At 40.0% G+C, this 17649-nt stretch overlaps 1 protein-coding gene across 3 annotated transcripts; it reads right to left on the bottom strand.

The window, feature by feature from the left end:
- Positions 1–1349: 1349 nt before the first annotated feature.
- pip5k1ba (phosphatidylinositol-4-phosphate 5-kinase, type I, beta a) lies at positions 1350–17387 on the bottom strand. Of its 3 annotated transcripts, none has more exons than XM_049604672.1 (14): positions 17155–17387; positions 14589–14719; positions 13428–13545; positions 13158–13310; positions 11625–11921; positions 10279–10466; positions 9702–9782; positions 8302–8350; positions 8124–8208; positions 7894–8034; positions 7698–7782; positions 6888–6984; positions 5244–5364; positions 1350–2425 (listed from the first exon to the last, which is right to left on the bottom strand). In XM_049604672.1, exons 1-13 carry the CDS (start codon positions 17224–17226, stop codon positions 5275–5277), a joined length of 1587 nt encoding a protein of 528 aa, XP_049460629.1. In that variant the 5' UTR covers positions 17227–17387; the 3' UTR covers positions 1350–2425; positions 5244–5274. The 3 variants fall into 3 exon arrangements, with proteins under 3 accessions (XP_049460629.1, XP_049460630.1, XP_049460631.1); XM_049604673.1 differs by having other exon boundaries at positions 5244–5313; XM_049604674.1 differs by lacking the exon at positions 5244–5364.
- Positions 17388–17649: the final 262 nt, after the last annotated feature.

Genomic DNA, 17649 nt, shown 5'->3' with positions numbered 1-17649 from the left:
TTGAACCATTCAGAAAAATTCACATTATAAAATTAGATGCACAAACTATCTTTATCTCTTGATATTATCCAGAAGGAAACAGTCGGCCTGTGAGTCAAAGACCAAAGAGATTCATGTGATCACCCTTTAATAGTGCAGCAGTGGACAGGGCACATGTGTAGAAGTGTAAAGTAAAGGCAAACCTTCCCATCACCATCTACTGTATCCTCTTTATACCGTGTATGATTGTATCATCACTGCACCCCCTTGTGTTTAAATAAAACATGACACCTGATAGGAGTGTATCCTTGCAATTCTATGTATTATAATGTAGTATATAGGGATGGGAATTGATACGATTTTATTGATACCAATGCCACTATCGATTCTGCATATTGGTATGATTCTTTATCAGTTCCCTTATTAATTATTGATCACTTTTCTGTGTGGAAAAAAAGCAGGCCTCCACAGGTTTAGAGCATCAACACAGTGTAGAGACAGAGTGACTCAGGTGTGCAAAAGCTCCACTGCTTAACTGTTTTCTTAGTCAAAGGAAAAATTTGCTCAGCTTGCCTGCTTTGCACTAATGTTTCTGTAACATAGGATATTTAACTTGGTAACAGACATGTGTCAAACTCATGGAATTCCATTGATTTAAACCCAAAGTTTAACCCTTACCTGAAATCATCATCTTACAGTCATTGCTGCTGTCATCTTGTGAAATGAAACCACGTTTGGACTGTTTCTTTCTTTCTGTCATGACTCATTCTCATTGCAAGTTTCCGAAAATGTAGACACACCGATTTGACATCATTGTTTTGCAATGTGCAACCGTCAGAAAAACACAGCACATGATTTTAATGGATTGGACGATTGTAACAGGGTCAGTTATACAGCAGTAATATATGTGACAAGTCAAATACTTAGGCCTCCATATTCAATATGAGGAATATTTGATACTCAGTTACTGCACCCCTACGTTCACCTTTGGGGGTACCCCACCTATAAAGGAGTGTTTCCTGCCTTGCCTCTCCACTTCTGCTGTTGTGCTCTGTGGGAGAGGTAAGCCACATTGCTCTTATGGTAATTTCCATGTTTTAGCGCCGTGAAGCTCAGTTCATTTTATCCCAACATAGTCCTGTGTCACTTAATTCGTGTAGGGGCTCCAGTTTGTATGGCTGTGTTTGACAGAAGATTTTGTTTTTGCCGCTTTGCCACAGGAACAAATGGAGGTCGCCTCCAAAGATATCCACGGTCTGGGCCTCTTCATATCAACACAACACAGACATCACTAGAGTCCACCAGTTACATGTGCACTGTATGTATAACATATGTTCACGAAATTCAAATTCTCAAGAAATAAGAGACTGTTTAAGAACATAAAATATTAATTTATTTCACATGTACAAGTTTAAAGTATTGCTATAATACAGTTGTAGGCCTATAAATCACATGAAAGCACAGATTCTTAAACTTCTGAAGGCACAAAGAGAAGACAGAACATACATTGGTGGACATAACGTACCATGTGCTCATTACTAAAATCCAGGATTCAAAACGGTTCATGACAGACAGCTTCAATAAATCCAAGCGAAAATGAAATGTACATTTTCTAGAGAAATGACAGAGGGATGCATGAAAGGTCAAAGACAGAAAAATATATTGTAACATGAAAAAAAATCTTGTTATAACAAGAAACTGAACTGAAATACTTTTTTTGTAATGGTGGCAGCAGAAATGAAGTTTGAAAAAAGAAATACAAAGATACAGAATAAATAATTGTGTAGCATAATATTGATATATTATTTTGTGTAAATTGGGATTCTATCATGTTGATAAGGTTATAAACACTATCACTCATGCGTACTTGAATGTCTTGACAGATGAATTTCCACTCAGATTCCTGACACCAGAATGATCTCAACATGGCTCTGTATCATTATATGATTTAAAAATGACAGCATCATTTTTTCCTGAAGCTGATTAAACAACAAGACAATCTATTTCTTCAGGGATCCAGCCGCTGAGAACATTTGAACATTTGCACATAATTCAGACATCCAAGAGGATTTTTCTTTTGTTAGCACTGTTGTTAAATTAGCAGCAAAGTGCAGATAACAGGAAAAGAAACAGCTCCGTAGTGTTTTACACTAACACAGTGGTTCAGTGATCTTCACGCACACAAACACAAACTGTGTCCCCATCTGTTCATGACGGGATTTCTACAGAAGAATCAGTGATTTGGCACATTTACTCTGACTTAAAAAGGGAAGTCTCGGAGGCACAGAGTGATGCTCACAGTGAAGAAGCTGACATCAATGTGTTACTTAAAGTTTGTGTCACATTAACACTGTTGTGAAGTGCTGATGTCTTGACACGCAGGACTGGGAGGTCAAAGGTCTGACGTCCAGGTGGCTGGAGACGAGCCATCACTCGTTTCTCTTCACTAGAAAACAAAAAGATTATTTTTTCCTGTGACTGTTGTCCTTTGGTGTCCATGTGAATAACAAACTATTGTAGACTTTAACATTTATAAACTAGACATACTGTAGATGGATGATTGAACGGGCCTACCCGGCACCAACCCAATCACTGGAATAATAAATGTTGGCATTGTGCGTTCCTGCAAACCATCGGTATGTAACATTTGTATGTTATCATATGTGAAACTTTATGTTTCTTTACATTTCAACAATACTGTTGTTAATGTGTGATTATGTTTAGGCACAAAAACCACTTGCCTATGGTTATGAAAAGATTGCATTTTGGCTTAAAATATGCATGTTTGGTGTCACAATCGCCCCTGGAAATGCAGCAATGTTTTCCTAACAACAACAAACAGCTTTGTTGCTTGCTGGTCTTGTGCAGTGGTCTGTAGTTTGGCAGCCATCTTGCCTAGGTATCACACCATATACATGCAATCAGAACTACATCACTTTATAAATGTTGATATGTATGAAACTTGATAGATAAATGTATCTATGGTTTGCAGAAATGTACAATGCCAACACTTTCTTTCAGCGACTGTGCTGCAGGCACAGGGCCAGGGGCCAGAGATCCTATTTGAAGTGGAGTTAAACAGGATCAAACTGTTTTTGCATTATTAAGCAGCACAATTATTTCAAGCAAAGACAGTTGACAGCGTGCACAACCAGTCCTGGTTAAGTACGGGTGCAGAACAGCAGACAAGGCACATGAGAAAGTATCAGGGCTCGGCTCAGGTTTGGTCTCTAAATACAATTTAAATGTATCTCTCAGTCTTGACTGTGTCATATGTTGCAAGTAGATATGCAATGCCATGTGGGAAGAGCGAAAGCAGCAGAAAATGTGCTGCATTAGCATGCTAATGGTAAAGAATGGGCTTTGAATCAGATTCGAATCTTAATTTTGGCAGCCGGGTTTAGGCTCTTTAGTTGAAATTATGGTCAGGTCTTAAAAAGGAAGGTTTAGGCCTTGGTTTTAGTTCTGTGCAGAAGTCCAGTGTGGACAGGGATGAAGGCAGCAAGCTGAAACACACTGATCTTACAGTAAAGCAAATGGTCCCTGAATGAGGCAACATTCTAACCATCTTTGTAATCCATTAAGAAAACATAGGCTTTAATAAAAATGAAGAAGAAGAAGAAATAATAAGTGATGGGATGTTTCTCCAGGTGCCAAATATCGTATGCTTTGTTCCTACATATCTAAAAATGTGTGTTTACACCAAATTACAATCCCCAAGGCTAATTAGGACAATTGCGGCTAATGTGGAAGTGCCAAAAACTGCAGTTCCTTGAATGCCCACTTGAGGCCAGCTCTGAGAGAAAGGTACAAAAGGCACAGCTTCAAAAACACTACAAGGACACAGTTTTGACTCTGTAGCTTATATTCCCTTTCATGACATCTGTACTTAATGGTTTCAAGCCTGTAGTTGGCTAGGTAAAATTAACATTAGCATTAGCATTATGAGCACACAATTATAACCATAGCCTTGTAATGAACCATCATAGCAGCTAACATTATGGTTATCTCCACACTCTTGTTCAAATATAATCACTTCTGGCTCCAAAAATCCGAGATGGTGACAGCTAGAGTGCCAGACTGAAGGCTTTAAAATGGGAGTTCACAAACCAATTGGTAACAGCAATGACTACGTTCATTATTTTATACAGTCTACGGTTTGTGTATCCTCTATAGGGTTATTTTATCTTATTGATTACTGTCTGTATTTCTGTGCACAGCGGATTACTTTGGGGATTCTTCACATGGACGTTTGCCTGATGAAGACCTTGTCTAAGTGTTGCCTTTTTAAGCTTTTGGATGCCTGGTGTATTCAGTGTGCACTGCCTCGCTATTTCATGTGTGTTTCATATTTTTGCTTGCATTTTTTTCTTAACCTTCAGGCAGCAAATGGTTTCCATAGACGGTGATGCTGTCCATCAAAGGGAACATCTAATATATTTTAATGCTCAACAAGTTTTATGTATCTACATGTTGTTTTCAAACCTTACTGATATTCGATATCCCAATATTGAAAACATTAAGACAGCGAGTGCAAAAACCTTGTAATGGTCCTTTTTGTGTAAAGTTTTAAAAGAGCTGGGAGTATGCAGATCATCTCTCTGAGCAAGTCAAGAGACAAATGTCTGTCAGAGAAATCCTAAACTTCACTTTCACCCTCGCTATAATATTTGAATCCCTCTGTCTTCTGTCAGAGGCTTTGGGATCAGATTAACTCCGACGTCTGCAGGCTTCCCACAGAGCCTGAGTAGAACTGCTTAATGTGGTCTGAAGAACAGCTTCATATAAGCCTGAATGAGGATTTGGTGGTTATGTAAGAGAAGTGCTGCAGAAGAGGGGATTCATGGAGGTTTCTCAGGCTGATACAGATGTAAGGGCTGAGGGGGGTTGCAGCAGCCTGGACTCGGCTCAGTCACGCAGTATAGACGTCACAGGATGCCAGTGGGGCCTCTAGGACCTCAGAGCTACAACCAGCAAAGACGAAAGTTCTCGGAAATGTGAGAAGTTGCGTGTTGGATTAGCAGCAAAAATTAGCGGCGGTAAGATGGAAGCAAGTAATGCGTATAAAGCTCTCCTGGATAACATATTCACTTAGGCTACATGTTTCTGTTAAGGTTTTTGTGAGGCAAAACTGAGTCATCGTAAGGACAGCGTGGCTTTTTGTTGATGGAGCTGACACTGGCCACAGACACAGTGGTTTGTCCAAAAGAGAAAATCAACAAAGAAATCAATAGAACAGTCTATGGATGTCATTTGCTGCTTACAGTTTATGGATGCTGGGACACAAAGCACTGATCAACTCCAGCTGGGTCGCCTGGGTGAGACTTTGTGATGCTGAAAATGCAGAAACACCCAGTGACCCCTGGATTCATCGTGACAATGTCCCTATATACGTCAACACAACAAAATATTAGGCCCACTGTTTTTGAGGAGTCACAGTCATAAACAGGTAAAAGCTCTAATTTCATGCCGAATAAATGCATGAAAGCATCAGGAATATTGTTGTAACCTAGCCAACGTTTGTATGTGGGGCCCATGTGCGTAGTAAATGGGCCCTATATGGGATTTTCTCCAGGTTCCATGTTGGCCCCATGCCATTTGCCCACATGGGTTGGTTTACCCAAGTGGATGCCACATAAGATTCGGCCCATACCCACTTAGTACCTAGGTAGCCATAGCATAACTCTTGTGGGGCCCACTTGGGTAAACCCGCCTATGTGGGCAATTACCATGAAGCCAATGTGGAACCTCCTAACAGTCCCATTCAGGACCCATCTTTCAGCCCATTTACGACCCGTGTTGGCCCCACATGCAAATGTTGGCTGGGAATATATATAAAAAAGTAATAGTTTGAAAGAAAAGTCTTAATATGTTAAGAATAACCCAACTGTTTGAGAATTGCAGAGTAATTAAGAGCCCTGCCTGACCAGAGTTAGATGAGGAAATTGATACCACTCTCATGTTTAGATACCAAAGCTACAGCCAGCCAGAAGCTAGTTAGCTTAGCTTACAAAAAAGACTGGGAACAGAGGGAAACAGCTAGCCTAGCTCTGTCCAAAGGCAACACAATCCACCTATCAGCACCTCTAAAGCTCACTATTAACACAATATATCAACAAAAAACAGTGTAAAGTGGCAAGTTGCGGTTAAATACTGCCTTTTATAATGCTAATGTGTCTCGTTGCTCCCCTCACTTGCGTCTCTGCCTTGCGTCTGATATCCACCTCATGGATTTTGAGAAAGAGACAGCAAAGACAAATTCTTGGTTTCATAGCTTCAGTGTTCAGTGACATCAGTTACTGTGCCACATGTGGAGATGTGACCACTTGATAAAACTCTTCCACATAGGGTACAGCTGTGATTTCTTGCTCTAAGCTCCTCCAGAATCCTCCTCTCTCCTTGCTCCTGATAGTGGAAGGGGAACAATTTTTAAAATGGAGGAGGAGCAAGGACCCCAGGAAGTATGTTAGCGTAATGAAAAGCACTCGATGTCTTGGCAGGTGCAGTGACTACCTTAAGTCTCGTCATCACCGCGTTGTCAGGCAGATGAGATATAATTTGTGAACTTTAGAGTTGCTGGTAGGCAGATTTTTTTGGCCTGTAGGGGGAGCCAGGTTAACGGTTTTCTCCTTGCTTCCAGTCTTTGTGTCACGCCATAGATATTAAAGCCTAAAGAGAGGTATATTTGGACAAACTGGTATACATACAATTAATTGAAGTAATTAAAGGATAAAGTTGGTGATATTCTATAATTTTCATGGGGCTCAGAGCTATGGACAGGGTAGGAATATCAAACAATATTGACAGACAAATTAGCACACTGTTGATTTTAGTCTTTTCATGGGATTTGTTGACAATAATATCATGTTTTTTTCCTGCTCAAATTGTATACAGTAAACATTTCATACCAAGTAGACGTCCAGCTCAGAGTCTGATGTGCTCCTGCTGAGAGACGGCAGAGGGTCGTCCAGAGCGATTGTTGAACTGGAGGCTCGTCTGTCTTCACTGCAACATAAAATACAAGTGAATACACTAAATTTCTCTTCCCTGCATTTTGCTTGACAGAAAAATGTAAATATAGGCTCTTATTAAGTGTTAATTTTAACACTATCTGTGTGTCCATTGGTCAATAATGTGAAGTCAGCCATTCAGTCTGTCTCTTCATTATATTCCACCTCTTCTTTTTGACGCTTACCTATTTTATTGCTTTGTGTTTTATACTGTTTGCTCATTATGAAGCTTTTTATTTTTGCAGTTTATTTATTTTACTTACATATATATTGCTTTGTATTTTTTTCCTACTGATGCTTCCTGTTTGTTCCTGGGATGAATAATGGGTCATCTTATCTTAGCTTATCTTAATTTTAATGCTATCATTTTTCTTATGGGTCTCGACTTTGGGATCAGCAAGGATAAAATGAAATAAAATAAATTAAAATAAATAAATAAATAAATAAAGATTGATTTTCTAAATGAAACAAAAATGAAGCCCACACTTCAGATTCTCCCAGTACATATATTTTTTCATTTAAAATGCATTTTGACTTGAATTAAAAAACCAATATCTTTTTCTATTGAACATCTTGTCAGTTCATTACCTTGTATCATCCTTTTTGTAAGTGTGAAGCAATCAAAAAATCATTACTTGTTAAACTTTGTGGTGAGCAGACTTGTTAAGGATACAGAACTTAGATCTGAGAGCTGCTCGCGTAAAATACCTGTTTTCAAGATCGTCCTCGTCTTTTTGGATCCCCTGGAAAGAAACTTTCGGAAGGAGATCCGGCTGTTTGGAGGAACTGTAAACTGTTGTAACAAGCAGATCACCAATAAGTGAATCAAGCAAAGTCTCTCCTAAAAACCATGACAAAAAAATGATTGCTAGAGCATCATGTTAAGTGCATTCCTTAAGCTTACAGTTTCCATCCAGGTTGTCCATGCTCTGGGCCTTCTTCTCCTCCTTCTTCTCCTCCTTCTGTGGCGACAGAAACTCCTGAGAGGCTGATTTCACTGCATAAAGGGAACTCCTCTTCCTCTTTGAAGATGTTCCTCTTAAAGCTGAGAGGCACAAAGACAGAGTGACTTTAAAAGAGAAGCTCACTAATCTCACGGTTAATGCAGGGTTCTGAATAAGCTCAGTGACTTACAATAGAGCTTTTTAAATACAGTCGTCCCCATGAACTTCAGAAATCTGTCCGCGTAAAAACTGGGCCTGTGAACCGACACTGTGTCCTGAGAAGCAGAGAATGATATTAGATACTCACACACTCATATACTTGTACAGATGCATGTGGTTGGACATAAAAACCTGCAGTACGTACGTACCCCATCATGCACAAGAGCTTTCCAGGAGTGTTCAACCTTCTTGATGAACCTGAAAATAAGAAGTAAAAATAAAAATGAATGTCATTTGTCACCTGTTTAATTATAATAATCATACAGTCTAGAGCTTGGTTACACACTCTATACTCGACATTAGACATTAGACTAGACATTTTCAATGAATCAAAATTAGTGGATACATTTATCAATTAAATAAATTAAAACTTAAGTGATCGTGAAATGTAAATGAACAAAAAAGATGAGATGGAAAATGCAGCCCATTGCTGCATTTCCTGCAGGTTTGTTTCTCCAAACAAGGGTGTATTCAGCGACCTGTCACTGCGTTTTCAAGAGGCGTTTGTGCCACCAAACAAGGGTGTTTTTTGGTGACCCACCGCTGTGCTTCCAGCTGCATGTGTGCCCTTTAACATGAGTATTTTGAGTGGCCCATTGCTGTATTACCAGTGGCCTTTATGTAACCAAACGTGGGTGTTTTTATCAAACCATTGCTGCATGTCCAGTGGCTTTTCTGCCACCAAATGGGTGTTTTTAAGTGACCTGTTGCTACATTTTTAGTCTAGTTTGTGTCACCAAATGTGGGTATTTTTAGCAACCTGTCACTATGTTTCCAGTGGCATTTGCGCCACCAAATGTGGGTGTTTGTTACTGACCCATTGCTGCATTTGTGTGTCTAAACATAGATGTTTTTTGACGCCCTTTGCTGCATTTCCAGCATTGTTTGTGCCACCTCATGTGTTTTTTAGTGACCTGTTGCTGTGTTTCCAGTGTCTTTTGTGGCACCAATCATTGGTGTTTTAAGCCAAAACATAATATTCTCCAAAGTCATGTCCACTGGTTTGTTGATGCATTCAACATGTCCGCCGCATACAAATGAAATGTGTAAAGCCAACATTTGTTTTTGGCCAATTGGATTGGAATATGACAGGCAAACACAACAGTAAGCAGAACTATTAAAAGTGAAACCAAAACCTTATTATGACACATTACAATGCAATGCGATGCGATGCGAAACGATACGATACGATACGATACGATGCGATACGATATGATATGATCTTGGACTGAGGAACTGCACAAGTATTGCTGCCTTACAATAACAGTTAAGAGGAAATGAAAATCATACACCATAAAAACATTAAAAAAAACATAAAAACACATACTACACATAACAGTATTGCACATCAGTTATTCATGCATTGCACATACCACCAACACCATAAGCAAAGTACAACACAACCCATAAGCATCAAGCAACATTATTTAAAATATTAATTGAGGTTGGCACTAATAAATTTCTAAAACTGTTCCATTTAAATTTACACTATAAAATACACAATATACACTAAATGTGCATATGTTTGTGTGTGATACTGTGAGCTCACCTGTAGGACTGAAGGATGTCAATGATTCCTAAAAAGATCAGAAGGTTCTCGTCTTTATGTTTGGCAGGAATTCCACCCAGTCTGAAAAAAAAAATGTGTCAGTGAATAACACAGAATAAAGCACCTTAGATTTTGCTATAGTGCCACTATCAGGAAAATTATCACCCTAGTATAATGAGTCATTTGGACCAGATCACACCACTGTGCAAAATTTCACAACAGTTTTTGCTCGTGGGAAAACAGCTTGTGTAAAAGGGCTGAAGACAAAGCAGAAGAAGAGACTTTAAACTAAAAAGAGAAAGTTCAGGATAGAGAAGAAAAACACAGACAGACCTCGGACAAAGTTGTTTAATCATATTAAAGCCATCACTCCACACTGTTAAACACTTGGAGACCATATATGTAAGCATAAAAAGCAGACCATAGCCAAACGCTAACTGTCTTCATATTACATACAGAAACAACTCTAATAGGAAATCAAGCTGTGAAATATGCTGTTTAAACTGTGTTTTCCATATTACATGCCCTGCAAAGCCAAAATGAGTGCAAAGGAAAAAAATGCAGAAAATATGCTCACGTTTCATCGTCATCAGCCACTGGTTCAGGAGCCTTCACGTTCCCCTGGATGGACTCGAGGGCAGTGGAGTAGAGGACTTTCTGTCCTTTCCTGCTGTCACATCGGTTTCCTCTGCTCAGCGGCTTCCGGTCCAAAACATGAATCCCCAGCAGGAGACTGTAGTCCATGATCTTAAAGCTCTCCAGGACCTGATGAGAGATGGAAACTGGACGTAAGCAACTCAAGCATTTAGCAGAAGCAATTGAAGAAATTCATTGAAAAACAAGCCTTAATAAAATTCATAAATGCCATTTTAATGTTTATTTTTTTGGTATTCTGAGATCCTTCCGCTCTGTGTGTGTGTGTCCCACACTGGCTAGCTCATTGCCACTGCTCTGCACAGTGCACGTAAGCACGTAAGTTACAGCATATAACAGGGCGTCGTCAGCGTAGAAACATAGCACCCACCCTTTGGTTCCTTCCCACATAAACACAGTAAGCTCTGTTAGCACTGTTGCTGTGGTCAGCACTGTTAGCCACTAGCTGCCGGCTCAGCCACCTCCATGTTGAGAGCTGTGTGCAGACAATCCTGGCCCAGACTCTGAATCAAAGATATGATCTGAATGTCGCATACAACTCCTTTAACCAAGCTGTAATTAACCTCTCTTACACCTAAGTGGGTCGCAGTTAAAGGGGCTAAATCTTGATCTGCAAACTATAAATACAGTACAGCATAAGCCTCAATCCCTCTGACCAAACACTGATGTCATGAACCAACGCCTGAGAACAAAGAAACCTTTGCTTTCCACTGTGTTATGTAACACACTAACTGAGCTCATGCACTGAGAACATGTTACACCCAGACGGACCAGTTTGTGCTCCACAGTCCAGCTGCTCAGTCTGATCATATGAGTCAGGTGCTTCGCTCTGCTGGGAATTAATCCTCCATCAAGTGGCCACTGTTGTTTCACACTAATGAAATAACAGGCAGGCGCTAACGAGGCCATCATAACACCTCGGACCTGGCAGAGGGAGGGTGGCTCAAAGAAGTGGGCTTTGGTGATTGCATAATGTTATCTAATGGGCCGAGTGGTGCTGTGATTACTGGCTGGATTCAGTTCAGGCTGTGTTGAGGAAAGATTTAAACCAACTGTGAGTAATATTATTGCTCAAATGATCAGGTGATAAATTGAAAAACCAAGTGCCGATTTGTGGCCTATGTAATTTTGGCTATTTCGCCCATTCTCTGGTTTCAGTTTCTGAAATTTAAGAATTTGTCTCTGTTTTCTGTTTTGCATCATTGTAAATTAAATCATATTTTTAAAAAACTGAAAATAAAAAAAGCAGTTACAACTGTGTGAACACACCCGACAGTCCCTCTGCAGGGTCTTCATCAGGGCACTGTAGGTGTCCGGGTCGAAGTGCAGGCCCTCGTGCATCTCCTGGAAGTCCAGGTCTTTGAATGTGGGTGAAGGTTTGCCACGCTCTTTACGTGAGGCACGGCGTTTGTACGAAGAACCCTTCAGGTCGTACTTATAGTGCATCTTCATGGCGCGCGGCAGCACGTTGTTCATCACCACCACGCGGATGGTGGCACCGCTGCACTGGATGCAGTAAAGGCCGTAGAACTTGGGCAGCAGCGTCCTTGGGTTCTGATTCAGATTCTACAACAAAGACAAAGCAGATATTTTTCGAGGATTATATGCAGAATAGTTTTAAGGTGTGCATGTGGGTCTTTGAAAAATACTGGCTTAGTATTATGTTCTCAAATCTGTGTTTTCAAATTTTGTTTTGTTCTGCCAACATAAAGTAAATGAGCCATGTCAGATTTGACTACTGGATAGTCGTACCCAAAAACTGTCATACCAAAAGGCACTAACACTCTACCAAGAAACTCTTCAGAAAGACCACCAGAGCTGTTTTTATTGACATCTAAGAACAAATACAAGCCAAACGAAAGTTTGTTTTGTGGGTGGGAGTAAAAGTGGAGGATTTCTATCTGAATTGTATCTTTTACTTAAAAGGTATCTTGTATTTTTGACCAAGCTTCGGGTACAAACATGTAAAAACATGGTAAAAAAAAAAAAAAAACCATGCTCAACTGGAAAAGCACTCAGAGAGTGCAGACCTCCGCCAAGTAGATGATATTCCCTCCCCCTCTGCATCAGATTTTGCAGCCTGCATCACAATTAGGTTATTTATAGAATCCTATTTTTTCGTGTGAGGTGCGAGTCTTGGAAGCGTTTGCATGTGTTTTCCCTATGGCGCTGGCGCTTGCGCACTGAAATGCGACGTGTCTGGTGAGAATGCCAACAAAAACGGCGTCGCTTCTGAGCCGCTTCTGGGACGCTTTTGGGACGCTCTTGGGACGCAGGCGAGCAAGAGGTAAGCAGTGAGAATCCAGCCTTTACTCTTCTACCACTCAGACACAGGTTTCCACATTAGCCCTGCCCAGACATCAAGTTGGGAGGCAGTTTTAATCAACAGCAGCGTCTTGTACATACCGTGTCACTGAGTCATTAAAACCCCCATTCAGTCAGACGATAGACATTATGTATTCCTGACGAGCCTAAGTAGGCCTACTCGCCACTGCCAACCAGTGGCGCACGTCTGGTCATGGAATGAGTGTATTTTAAAACTGAAAATTTCATCAAAATCCGTTCATAACTTTTTGAGTTATTTTGCAGACAAACACAAACAAACAGACAAACAGACCAACGCCGGCGAAAACATAACCTCCTTGGCGGAGGTAATAATGTACCATGTAATAATAACACTAGTGGCAGCTATGCGTTTACAAGTACATCCCTGTTTTGTTTGCACTGCGCAAGAAGAAGCACATGCACCAAAATGTGTGTATGTAAACATAGTGACAGTTTATTTTGGAGGAAGGAGCTCACCATATAGTAACCAGGAAGAAGCTTCTGCAGGAACTCGGCCTCTTTAGGCTGCACCGTCTTAATGATGAACTCATCATCGCTGGTGAGGTAGAACCAGGAACTGCTGGCTCCGGGGTTGGACAGCTCGATCAGAGGCTCGTTACAGATGGAGTACTGAAATTCAGAATGACGCAACAGTCTTGACGTGACAAAGTGTTTCATTCAACCCACCACATCAACTTCCACCATATTGTGATGAATCAGAATGACGATGTGAATTTCCACACTGACCAGATAGTCGTCTGGTTTGATGCCAAACAGCTCTCTGAAGTAGCGAAAGGCCAGCGGTGCGTACGTTTTCAGACGGAAATCTGGGTAGTGATGGGCTGGTGTCAGGTTGCTGCCCTCGCTGGAGAACAAACAAAATGTACTGAAGTTAGGATAGAACAGACACAGCAGCTGTTTGCACCATCCTGTTGGCCTTTTTCACATAAAACATTTTAACTTGTCACAACAGGAAAAACAGAGGCGTACATAATATGAATTATGGATGAATACCAATTTGCTGCTCCATTTCAGGGTCCTGGGACATTTGAATAGAATGAAGCCATTGTTAATGTTTTTGGTAAGACCTGTGGATTTCCAATGATGTCAAAATATCTGCTGTGGAAAAAGACGATTGCTGAAATGTGTGGTTTCCTACTAAACCACAACTTAACAGGTTGTAAACTTCCGAAAGTGACTTCCCTATTTGTCTTAATATTAATATAAATCTATATGCTGCCACATCTGTGTTTTTAGAGCAAAAACTATGTTACATATTTGATCATATTAATTAGCATTAACAAGTACTGTTATTTAGGTAACTACTGTTTGTTTGAGGGGCATGAAAAGTGTAGGAAATGACATTAGAGACAGAGCGATTGCGTTACACTCAGGTAGCCAAGTTTCAATTCATTCAGCAGTTCAAACACAGTAACTTTACCCTGCATTTCATTAGGGTGTACCACAGACTGTACATAAAGATAGACGACACATCTCCACTTCCTCTTACTGTACAAAACTGAAGCCAATACATCCTGTATATGACCGCTGCCATCTTGCGCTTGTGATGTCATTTTGAGTCTGCGCAGTAGACATATTTGTGATATCAAGTTCCCGCCAATGTGTGCAAGCACACTGACTGGTACACACAGCTGATGTCAAACTCCTTTAACTATTTATAACTAAACTTATATTGGCTTTGCTCTATGCAGTCTATGGGGTGGATGTGGAGACAGATATTTTAAAATCTTATAAAACCAAACTATTTGATAGATGCCACCAAAGGGAGGTGGAAAAATAGTAAATCATTTTGTAATTGGGGTGAACTGATCCTTACTGGTACTTGACATTGATTATGCACATACGCCACATGCCAAGAAAAAAATGAGATGAAATGAGAGACTATACCTGGGCAGGAAAACGCTCTCCACTACAGAGAAGTCCTGCATGAGAACATCTCTGTCGGGTTTGGAGCTGAGGTTTCCCACAGCGTAACCGATGCCCAGCTGGATGGCTCCTTTCAGGGCAGCCGCTGTGGGCTGACAAACCAAAGAAGGAGAAGGAGAAAACACTTGTTAAAAAACAAATTAATGAACTAATTCATCTATTAACGATTCACTAGACTTTCACCAAATTCTATTGAAATGTATCAATTAGTTTTCAACAAGCAGTGTGGATCATGGGATGGCAATGTTGATCATTTGGTCCATCCAGAAGATCAGTCAGTCGAGCTAAGCTACAGCTGAATGGATTGCCATTAAATATTTTACTGACATTCAAGTCCCCAGAGGATGAATCTCACTGACTTCTGGTTATTTTCTGAATTTTTCCTCCTGTGCCACCATGAGGTTGACATCTTTATTTTCAATGACGCTCCAAAGCTATGGAACACACAACCTATAGATATCAATGAAGCTAGCTCGCTAAATATTTTGAAAAGAAAGCTAAAAATGTATGTGTTCATTTTAGCCTTTAAATAGCTCTGACTGCCTGATACAGGTCTGAAACTCTTTCTTTTTACACTTTTACTTTTTTATTTACACTGCTGCAACTCTTTTACTTGATTTATGATTTATAGTTTTACAACTCTATAATTTTATGAATCAGTTAATCCATGTTTTAAACTGTTTTAAATGTCCTTTTATGTTGAATTGCCTTGTCTGTTTTATGTTCATTCTGTCTTTTTTCATGTGAAGCACTCAGTGCTTATACTGCCCTTATTGTAAAGCACTTTATGCTGCATTTCTGGGAAACACATTCACGTTCCTCTCTGGATGAACTGTTGTATTTCAGCTAATACTTTAACTTTTCTTCTTGTGCCATCATCAAGTCAATAAATGTTAACATGCTAACTTGCTCAACTGGTGGGCTATATACTAACTTGCTGAGTGTTAACTGACAACAACGTGTTTGAAAAATGATCCTCGCCACAGGCATGTTGAATGCACAGTTATTAGTACATCTGTGATTGTGAATTAAAAGGTAACACAGCACACAGACTTGTCCAGTCAAAGGAAAGGTCACACCACCTCACAGTACAAATATGAGGAAAACTGTTAATGACATATCACATCTTACAAGCTGTTCCCTGCAGAAGGTCACATGTCTCACCCATACGTCAGCACACTAACATGCTCACAGGGAAAACACAAACATGCTGATGCTAAGCAGGTATAACAAACATGGGTCACCATCTTAGTGTGTTAGCTAGGGCTGCCACGATTAGTCGACTAATTGATGACTAATCAACTATTAAAATAATCAGTGACTATTTTAGTAGTCGACTATAGTACTATAAAAGTACCCCAAAATACTCTTACTGCAGCTTCTTACGTTCAAATATTGGCAGCTTTACACACTCTCCCGTGACAGTGAACTAAAACCCTTTGGCATGAGTATGGAACAAGACATTAGATAACATAATTTTGGGGTTTGGGAGAGACAGACCTACATTTTTCAACATTTTAACAAATTTTTCGATGAAATGATTAGTCGACTAATCGAAGAAATAATCGACAGATTAGTCAACAATGAAAATAATCGTTAGTGGCAGCCCTAGTGTTAGCATGCTAACATATGCACTAGCACATAACACAAAGCGGCTTACAGCTGAGTGTGACATGATAAGTCACGAGACTGTTCAGTGTTCAGCCTCTGGGTACCATGAATATACAAAATGTCATGTTAGTCATGTGCGTAGCTGGATACTATCAGAGCTGACACACAGAAGGGTGCAGAGGAAGGCTAGAAGTTTGCCCAGTATTGCTTATGGATAAAAATATACCAGTGCTGTTGTCTGCCAGTAGTCAATGACTTCAACAAATCATAAAGAATGGAGTGATGAGTAAGCAACCAAAATAAAAAATCATTGACATCCCGAGGGCTAAATTAAAACTGTTTGTGATAATTGAGCAATTAATTTATTGATGACGGATAATCGTTAAAATCAACCCTTTAAAACAAACAGTTTTGACGGCAGTGAGACTCCTGAGTAAAGCATGAGGTCATTGAAGGTATTAAAAAGCTGTTACATAACACAGCTGAGTGACAAAAACATCACTCAGCTGCAGGTATGGTGTTGCTCTTTGTTTTACTGAAACTGACATTTACATCTTCATTTCCATTTTGGTTGGATTTTATGACCTCTTGGATTCTGACTGATTGACAGCAGCACACTAACACCCAACATTTCTAAACAAAAAATGGTGCCAATGTGGTTTTCTTGTCTTAAAGCATGAAAAATACTGAGAGGTTTTATTCACAAGAATTAGAAAGTCTTCAAAATATACATCCTCTGTGTTTTTATGAGGTAGATAAGTCCAGTCCGATGAGTTCATCATTTTTATTTTCAGTTCTGATATCAGTAATTATTCTGTAGTAGTGGGTGTCTCTGTCTTCAAAACAGAGGATGTTTGAGATCTTCTCTTCCTTGGAAAGTAGTAGGTGACATAAATCAATAATTACATCCGCCTACCTTTTTATGATCCTTTGATACTTTAGAGGTTTTGGTTCCTCTTCCTACACTGTCTGCAGCGGAAGTTGACATCGTTCGGACAGAGAGAACTCTGGACAAAGAGGGAAGCTTTGGGCTGTCCTTCCTCCAACTGTGAAGCTGATGAGTTCCTTCTTTCCCCTCAGTGATGAATGACCAGATGCAGTGATTTACCTTGAATGGGCTTTACCGAAACTGCATTTTCCAGGTGCACCGCTCCTGTAGGTAGAGAGAAGACGAGTTAGTGTCAATGCACGTCAGCTGGTGAAAAACTGCACAGCTATGATGAATTTAACAAATCACATCAGCACGTCAAGGCTTAAATCATCTCTTCCCTATTCAAATTTAAATATTCCATGAGTGTTTATCATCTGACTTACAGAGCCTTGAAGTGTACAGTCCTCCCTGTCTGAGGCACTGCTAAGTTCTGAGTGGCCACCAGTGTTTGTTTGAGTCTTTAAAGCAGAAACAACAATG

Source organism: Epinephelus fuscoguttatus, linkage group LG18 (genome assembly GCF_011397635.1).
Source record: "Epinephelus fuscoguttatus linkage group LG18, E.fuscoguttatus.final_Chr_v1".
NCBI lineage: Eukaryota > Metazoa > Chordata > Actinopteri > Perciformes > Serranidae > Epinephelus > Epinephelus fuscoguttatus.
This window is presented reverse-complemented; position numbering and strand designations above follow the sequence as displayed.

What these genes read in the sequence shown, in the direction of transcription:
- pip5k1ba (XM_049604672.1), bottom strand. Translation starts at nt 17,226, where the DNA reads ATGTCAACTTCCGCTGCAGACAGTGTAGGAAGAGGAACCAAAACCTCT. An exon ending in GAGAGCGTTTTCCTGCCCAG is followed by an intron (nt 13,546 to 14,588) that starts GTATAGTCTCTC and finishes TTTGTTCTCCAG; the next exon opens with CGAGGGCAGCAACCTGACAC. An exon ending in TGTATTTAAAAAGCTCTATT is followed by an intron (nt 8,035 to 8,123) that starts GTAAGTCACTGA and finishes TGTGCCTCTCAG; the next exon opens with CTTTAAGAGGAACATCTTCA.